This window comes from Zophobas morio, unplaced genomic scaffold, assembly GCF_036711695.1.
Source record: "Zophobas morio isolate AGI-343-1 ecotype UQ-CSIRO unplaced genomic scaffold, CSIRO_AGI_Zmor_V1 ptg001256l, whole genome shotgun sequence".
NCBI classification, from domain to species: Eukaryota; Metazoa; Arthropoda; class Insecta; order Coleoptera; family Tenebrionidae; genus Zophobas; species Zophobas morio.
The window spans coordinates 28,823-37,899 of NW_026973355.1; the positions used below are offsets into that span (position 1 = coordinate 28,823).

At 35.4% G+C, this 9,077-nt stretch overlaps 1 protein-coding gene across 1 annotated transcript; it reads left to right on the forward strand.

Annotated features, from left to right (window-relative positions):
• The first annotated feature begins 7,726 nt into the window (after nucleotides 1-7,726).
• On the forward strand, nucleotides 7,727-8,523 carry LOC135122438 (uncharacterized). The gene is made up of 3 exons (XM_064046606.1): nucleotides 7,727-7,752; nucleotides 7,815-7,963; nucleotides 8,081-8,523. Exons 1-3 carry the CDS (start codon nucleotides 7,727-7,729, stop codon nucleotides 8,521-8,523), a joined length of 618 nt encoding a protein of 205 aa, XP_063902676.1.
• The last annotated feature ends 554 nt before the right edge of the window (nucleotides 8,524-9,077 follow it).

The window sequence follows — 9,077 nt, forward strand, 5'->3', positions numbered from 1 at the left end:
TGTATCTACGAACGCCAGAATGCATAAAATTGACCTAAACGTCTCCTTTTCCTATTCTGAGTCGATTCTGCATGCTTTAAGTGTGTTTGGTGGCTCAGAACCATCAAAAAACGTTGAAATATAGTTCAAATTCAATAAAAATCGACAAAAATACAGTTTCTAGCTAAAATTTGATGGTTTCGTTGCACTTTCCGAGCCCGTAGGGTATCTGATTGGCTTATAAGTACAAGAAAACACTTCAAAAGTGACGTTTCTGAAGAATTTTAACAGTTTTCTTGTATCTACGAACGCCAGAATGCATAAAATTGACCTAAACGTCTCCTTTTCCTATTCTGAGTCGATTCTGCATGCTTTAAGTGTGTTTGGTGGCTCAGAACCATCAAAAAACGTTGAAATATAGTTCAAATTCAATAAAAATCGACAAAAATACAGTTTCTAGCTAAAATTTGATGGTTTCGTTGCACTTTCCGAGCCCGTAGGGTATCTGATTGGCTTAAAAGTACAAGAAAACACTTCAAAAGTGACGTTTCTGAAGAATTTTAACAGTTTTCTTGTATCTACGAACGCCAGAATGCATAAAATTGACCTAAACGTCTCCTTTTCCTATTCTGAGTCGATTCTGCATGCTTTAAGTGTGTTTGGTGGCTCAGAACCATCAAAAAACGTTGAAATATAGTTCAAATTCAATAAAAATCGACAAAAATACAGTTTCTAGCTAAAATTTGATGGTTTCGTTGCACTTTCCGAGCCCGTAGGGTATCTGATTGGCTTAAAAGTACAAGAAAACACTTCAAAAGTGACGTTTCTGAAGAATTTTAACAGTTTTCTTGTATCTACGAACGCCAGAATGCATAAAATTGACCTAAACGTCTCCTTTTCCTATTCTGAGTCGATTCTGCATGCTTTAAGTGTGTTTGGTGGCTCAGAACCATCAAAAAACGTTGAAATATAGTTCAAATTCAATAAAAATCGACAAAAATACAGTTTCTAGCTAAAATTTGATGGTTTCGTTGCACTTTCCGAGCCCGTAGGGTATCTGATTGGCTTAAAAGTACAAGAAAACACTTCAAAAGTGACGTTTCTGAAGAATTTTAACAGTTTTCTTGTATCTACGAACGCCAGAATGCATAAAATTGACCTAAACGTCTCCTTTTCCTATTCTGAGTCGATTCTGCATGCTTTAAGTGTGTTTGGTGGCTCAGAACCATCAAAAAACGTTGAAATATAGTTCAAATTCAATAAAAATCGACAAAAATACAGTTTCTAGCTAAAATTTGATGGTTTCGTTGCACTTTCCGAGCCCGTAGGGTATCTGATTGGCTTAAAAGTACAAGAAAACACTTCAAAAGTGACGTTTCTGAAGAATTTTAACAGTTTTCTTGTATCTACGAACGCCAGAATGCATAAAATTGACCTAAACGTCTCCTTTTCCTATTCTGAGTCGATTCTGCATGCTTTAAGTGTGTTTGGTGGCTCAGAACCATCAAAAAACGTTGAAATATAGTTCAAATTCAATAAAAATCGACAAAAATACAGTTTCTAGCTAAAATTTGATGGTTTCGTTGCACTTTCCGAGCCCGTCGGGTATCTGATTGGCTTAAAAGTACAAGAAAACACTTCAAAAGTGACGTTTCTGAAGAATTTTAACAGTTTTCTTGTATCTACGAACGCCAGAATGCATAAAATTGACCTAAACGTCTCCTTTTCCTATTCTGAGTCGATTCTGCATGCTTTAAGTGTGTTTGGTGGCTCAGAACCATCAAAAAACGTTGAAATATAGTTCAAATTCAATAAAAATCGACAAAAATACAGTTTCTAGCTAAAATTTGATGGTTTCGTTGCACTTTCCGAGCCCGTTGGGTATCTGATTGGCTTAAAAGTAAAAGAAAACACTTCAAAAGTGACGTTTCTGAAGAATTTTAACAGTTTTCTTGTATCCACGAACGCCAGAATGCATAAAATTGACCTAAACGTCTCCTTTTCCTATTCTGAGTCGATTCTGCATGCTTTAAGTGTGTTTGGTGGCTCAGAACCATCAAAAAACGTTGAAATATAGTTCAAATTCAATAAAAATCGACAAAAATACAGTTTCTAGCTAAAATTTGATGGTTTCGTTGCACTTTCCGAGCCCGTAGGGTATCTGATTGGCTTAAAAGTACAAGAAAACACTTCAAAAGTGACGTTTCTGAAGAATTTTAACAGTTTTCTTGTATCTACGAACGCCAGAATGCATAAAATTGACCTAAACGTCTCCTTTTCCTATTCTGAGTCGATTCTGCATGCTTTAAGTGTGTCTGGTGGCTCAGAACCTTCAAAAAACGTTGAAATATAGTTCAAATTCAATAAAAATCGACAAAAATACAGTTTCTAGCTAAAATTTGATGGTTTCGTTACACTTTCCGAGCCCGTAGGGTATCTGATTGGCTTAAAAGTACAAGAAAACACTTCAAAAGTGACGTTTCTGAAGAATTTTAACAGTTTTCTTGTATCTACGAACGCCAGAATGCATAAATTTGACCTAAACGTCTCCTTTTCCTATTCTGAGTCGATTCTGCAAGCTTTAAGTGTGTTTGGTGGCTCAGAACCATCAAAAAACGTTGAAATATAGTTCAAATTCAATAAAAATCGACAAAAATACAGTTTCTAGCTAAAATTTGATGGTTTCGTTGCACTTTCCGAGCCCGTAGGGTATCTGATTGGCTTAAAAGTACAAGAAAACACTTCAAAAGTGACGTTTCTGAAGAATTTTAACAGTTTTCTTGTATCTACGAACGCCAGAATGCATAAAATTGACCTAAACGTCTCCTTTTCCTATTCTGAGTCGATTCTGCATGCTTTAAGTGTGTTTGGTGGCTCAGAACCATCAAAAAACGTTGAAATATAGTTCAAATTCAATAAAAATCGACAAAAATACAGTTTCTAACTAAAATTTGATGGTTTCGTTGCACTTTCCGAGCCCGTAGGGTATCTGATTGGCTTAAAAGTACAAGAAAACACTTCAAAAGTGACGTTTCTGAAGAATTTTAACAGTTTTCTTGTATCTACGAACGCCAGAATGCATAAAATTGACCTAAACGTCTCCTTTTCCTATTCTGAGTCGATTCTGCATGCTTTAAGTGTGTTTGGTGGCTCAGAACCATCAAAAAACGTTGAAATATAGTTCAAATTCAATAAAAATCGACAAAAATACAGTTTCTAGCTAAAATTTGATGGTTTCGTTGCACTTTCCGAGCCCGTAGGTTATCTGATTGGCTTAAAAGTACAAGAAAACACTTCAAAAGTGACGTTTCTGAAGAATTTTAACAGTTTTCTTGTATCTACGAACGCCAGAATGCATAAAATTGACCTAAACGTCTCCTTTTCCTATTCTGAGTCGATTCTGCATGCTTTAAGTGTGTTTGGTGGCTCAGAACCATCAAAAAACGTTGAAATATAGTTCAAATTCAATAAAAATCGACAAAAATACAGTTTCTAGCTAAAATTTGATGGTTTCGTTGCACTTTCCGAGCCCGTAGGGTATCTGATTGGCTTAAAAGTACAAGAAAACACTTCAAAAGTGACGTTCCTGAAGAATTTTAACAGTTTTCTTGTATCTACGAACGCCAGAATGCATAAAATTGACCTAAACGTCTCCTTTTCCTATTCTGAGTCGATTCTGCATGCTTTAAGTGTGTTTGGTGGCTCAGAACCATCAAAAAACGTTGAAATATAGTTCAAATTCAATAAAAATCGACAAAAATACAGTTTCTAGCTAAAATTTGATGGTTTCGTTGCACTTTCCGAGCCCGTTGGGTATCTGATTGGCTTAAAAGTACAAGAAAACACTTCAAAAGTGACGATTCTGAAGAATTTTAACAGTTTTCTTGTATCTACGAACGCCAGAATGCATAAAATTGACCTAAACGTCTCCTTTTCCTATTCTGAGTCGATTCTGCATGCTTTAAGTGTGTTTGGTGGCTCAGAACCATCAAAAAACGTTGAAATATAGTTCAAATTCAATAAAAATCGACAAAAATACAGTTTCTAGCTAAAATTTGATGGTTTCGTTGCACTTTCCGAGCCCGTTGGGTATCTGATTGGCTTAAAAGTACAAGAAAACACTTCAAAAGTGACGTTTCTGTAGAATTTTAACAGTTTTCTTGTATCTACGAACGCCAGAATGCATAAAATTGACCTAAACTTCTCCTTTTCCTATTCTGAGTCGATTCTGCATGCTTTAAGTGTGTTTGGTGGCTCAGAACCATCAAAAAACGTTGAAATATAGTTCAAATTCAATAAAAATCGACAAAAATACAGTTTCTAGCTAAAATTTGATGGTTTCGTTGCACTTTCCGAGCCCGTAGGTTATCTGATTGGCTTAAAAGTACAAGAAAACACTTCAAAAGTGACGTTTCTGAAGAATTTTAACAGTTTTCTTGTATCTACGAACGCCAGAATGCATAAAATTGACCTAAACGTCTCCTTTTCCTTTTCTGAGTCGATTCTGCATGCTTTAAGTGTGTTTGGTGGCTCAGAACCATCAAAAAACGTTGAAATATAGTTCAAATTCAATAAAAATCGACAAAAATACAGTTTCTAGCTAAAATTTGATGGTTTCGTTGCACTTTCCGAGCCCGTAGGGTATCTGATTGGCTTAAAAGTACAAGAAAACACTTCAAAAGTGACGTTTCTGAAGAATTTTAACAGTTTTCTTGTATCTACGAACGCCAGAATGCATAAAATTGACCTAAACGTCTCCTTTTCCTATTCTGAGTCGATTCTGCATGCTTTAAGTGTGTTTGGTGGCTCAGAACCATCAAAAAACGTTGAAATATAGTTCAAATTCAATATAAATCGACAAAAATACAGTTTCTGGCTAAAATTTGATGGTTTCGTTGCACTTTCCGAGCCCGTAGGGTATCTGATTGGCTTAAAAGTACAAGAAAACACTTCAAAAGTGACGTTTCTGAAGAATTTTAACAGTTTTCTTGTATCTACGAACGCCAGAATGCATAAAATTGACCTAAACGTCTCCTTTTCCTATTCTGAGTCGATTCTGCATGCTTTAAGTGTGTTTGGTGGCTCAGAACCATCAAAAAACGTTGAAATATAGTTCAAATTCAATAAAAATCGACAAAAATACAGTTTCTAGCTAAAATTTGATGGTTTCGTTGCACTTTCCGAGCCCGTAGGGTATCTGATTGGCTTAAAAGTACAAGAAAACACTTCAAAAGTGACGTTTCTGAAGAATTTTAACAGTTTTCTTGTATCTACGAACGCCAGAATGCATAAAATTGACCTAAACGTCTCCTTTTCCTATTCTGAGTCGATTCTGCATGCTTTAAGTGTGTTTGGTGGCTCAGAACCATCAAAAAACGTTGAAATATAGTTCAAATTCAATAAAAATCGACAAAAATACAGTTTCTAGCTAAAATTTGATGGTTTCGTTGCACTTTCCGAGCCCGTAGGGTATCTGATTGGGTTAAAAGGACAAGAAAACACTTCAAAAGTGACGTTTCTGAAGAATTTTAACAGTTTTCTTGTATCTACGAACGCCAGAATGCATAAAATTGACCTAAACGTCTCCTTTTCCTATTCTGAGTCGATTCTGCATGCTTTAAGTGTGTTTGGTGGCTCAGAACCATCAAAAAACGTTGAAATATAGTTCAAATTCAATAAAAATCGACAAAAATACAGTTTCTAGCTAAAATTTGATGGTTTCGTTGCACTTTCCGAGCCCGTAGGGTATCTGATTGGCTTAAAAGTACAAGAAAACACTTCAAAAGTGACGTTTCTGAAGAATTTTAACAGTTTTCTTGTATCTACGAACGCCAGAATGCATAAAATTGACCTAAACGTCTCCTTTTCCAATTCTGAGTCGATTCTGCATGCTTTAAGTGTGTTTGGTGGCTCAGAACCATCAAAAAACGTTGAAATATAGTTTAAATTCAATAAAAATCGACAAAAATACAGTTTCTAGCTAAAATTTGATGGTTTCGTTGCACTTTCCGAGCCCGTAGGGTATCTGATTGGCTTAAAAGTACAAGAAAACACTTCAAAAGTGACGTTTCTGAAGAATTTTAACAGTTTTCTTGTATCTACGAACGCCAGAATGCATTAAATTGACCTAAACGTCTCCTTTTCCTATTCTGAGTCGATTCTGCATGCTTTAAGTATGTTTGGTGGCTCAGAACCATCAAAAAACGTTGAAAAATAGTTCAAATTCAATAAAAATCGACAAAAATACAGTTTCTAGCTAAAATTTGATGGTTTCGTTGCACTTTCCGAGCCCGTAGGGTATCTGATTGGCTTAAAAGTACAAGAAAACACTTCAAAAGTGACGTTTCTGAAGAATTTTAACAGTTTTCTTGTATCAACGAACGCCAGAATGCATAAAATTGACCTAAACGTCTCCTTTTCCTATTCTGAGTCGATTCTGCATGCTTTAAGTGTGTTTGGTGGCGCAGAACCATCAAAAAACGTTGAAATATAGTTCAACTTCAATAAAAATCGACAAAAATACAGTTTCTAGCTAAAATTTGATGGTTTCGTTGCACTTTCCGAGCCCGTAGGGTATCTGATTGGCTTAAAAGTACAAGAAAACACTTCAAAAGTGACGTTTCTGAAGAATTTTAACAGTTTTCTTGTATCTACGAACGCCAGAATGCATAAAATTGACCTAAACGTCTCCTTTTCCTATTCTGAGTCGATTCTGCATGCTTTAAGTGTGTTTGGTGGCTCAGAACCATCAAACAACGTTGAAATATAGTTCAAATTCAATATAAATCGACAAAAATACAGTTTCTAGCTAAAATTTGATGGTTTCGTTGCACTTTCCGAGCCCGTAGGGTATCTGATTGGCTTAAAAGTACAAGAAAACACTTCAAAAGTGACGTTTCTGAAGAATTTTAACAGTTTTCTTGTATCTACGAACGCCAGAATGCATAAAATTGACCTAATTGTTGATCCAGTTCGATCAACATACAATCTTTAAATGTAAGTCTGCCACTTATAACAAATAAAGATGTTGTTGCCGCTTGCAAGAAGTTAAAAAGTAAGTTTACAGCTGGAGTCGACGGCATCCCGGCGTTTCTAGTGAAAGACTGTGCAGTCCTCTTTGCAACACCACTTACCCGTTTGTTTAATTTATGCATTCAGACTGGACAATTTCCATATACTTGGAAAAAAGCGCGCATTTGCCCTGTACACAAGGACGGCGATATCTCTGATGTGTCTAATTATAGACCTATTTCCATTCTGTGCAATTTTTCCAAGATTTTTGAGATGATTATATACGGAAAAATATATCACCAAGTCCTGCCAAAAATTTCACTTAGTCAACATGGCTTTGTGAAAGGACGGTCGACCCTTACCAATCTAGTTCAGTTTACTCAATATGCTCTCAGTGTATTAGATAAAGGTGGTCAATTAGATGTCATATATTTTGATTTTCGTCGTGCGTTTGACAGAATTGATCATTACATTTTATTGTATAAATTGCAGATGTTTGGGTTTGACAGTAACTTAGTCAAATTATTTGAGAGTTATCTCCTTGGACGGACACAGTACGTTTCATATGAAGGTTTCAATTCTTTCTCATATCCAGTTCGTTCCGGCGTGCCTCAAGGTTCTAACCTTGGCCCACTGTTATTTCTTCTTTTTATGAACGACCTGCCGGATATTGTTAAAAACAAAATTTTGCTTTATGCTGACGACGTCAAATTATTTAGAGAGGTAAAGGATCAGGATGACAGTCACTCATTACAGAACGATGTATCCAAATTTGTGCTATGGTCTGAGAATAACCGACTATCACTATCGCTTGATAAATGTAGATACATAGCATATACTAATAAAAAGTATCCTGTGGTCACTAATTATTTTTTAAGTAATGTAAGCATTAAGAGAGATGTCGTTATTAAAGACCTAGGTGTAATTTTTGATGTAAAATTACAGTTTGCTGAACACTACAGATACATTGCAGGTAAGGCGTCCAAAATTACGGGATTTATTATACGCAATTCAAAATCGTTTAATACTAAATGCGTTAAGAAATTGTATTTTTGCTACGCAAGATCTCTACTTGATTATTGCTCTACAGTGTGGTCACCTATAGATCAATGCCACAAGATGTCCTTGGAGAAGATACAGAGACGGCTCCTGAAGTATCTAGCCTTTAAAAGCGACAATATATACCCTCCACGCAAATTTCCAGAGAACCGGCTACTTGAAAGATTTAGTATTCCAGCTCTAGAGATAAGAAGAAATATCCTTGCTGTATCATTCCTATATAAGGTCGTCAATGGTTATATCGATACACCAGAAATACTGGAAGTTATAAAATTTCGCGTGCCACAACTTCAGCTCAGAAGTACAGATACGTTCTATTTGCCTACAGCCAGAACAAAATTATTGAAGAAATCACCTATATATCTGATGTGTTCAACCTTCAACAAATACGGGAAAAGCTGCGATATATTCTACGATAGCCAAAGATGCATCAGAAGTATCATTTGTTTAAAGTCGATGGCTAATTTCCAATAGTAAATTATGCTTTTGAATTTTTCTTTTTCTTTAGATATCTTTTTATAATTTATGTAATTTATGAGTTACCGTTTATTCATTTATATGTGAAATTGTCTGTAACTACGACTGTTATGTCAAATTATACTTTATTTAGATTTATATTCAGTCAGGTACATATTATACATATTATCCTATAATTGGGCTACGGTCTGTTGGATAATAAACATTTATTATTATTATTATTACTAAACGTCTCCTTTTCCTATTCTGAGTCGATTCTGCATGCTTTAAGTGTGTTTGGTGGCTCAGAACCATCAAAAAACGTCGAAATATAGTTCAAATTCAATAAAAATCGACAAAAATACAGTTTCTAGCTAAAATTTGATGGTTTCGTTGCACTTTCCGAGCCCGTTGGGTATCTGATTGGCTTAAAAGTACAAGAAAACACTTCAAAAGTGACGTTTCTGAAGAATTTTAACAGTTTTCTTGTATCTACGAACGCCAGAATGCATAAAATTGACCTAAACGTCTCCTTTTCCTATTCTGAGTCGATTCTGCATGCTTTAAGTGTG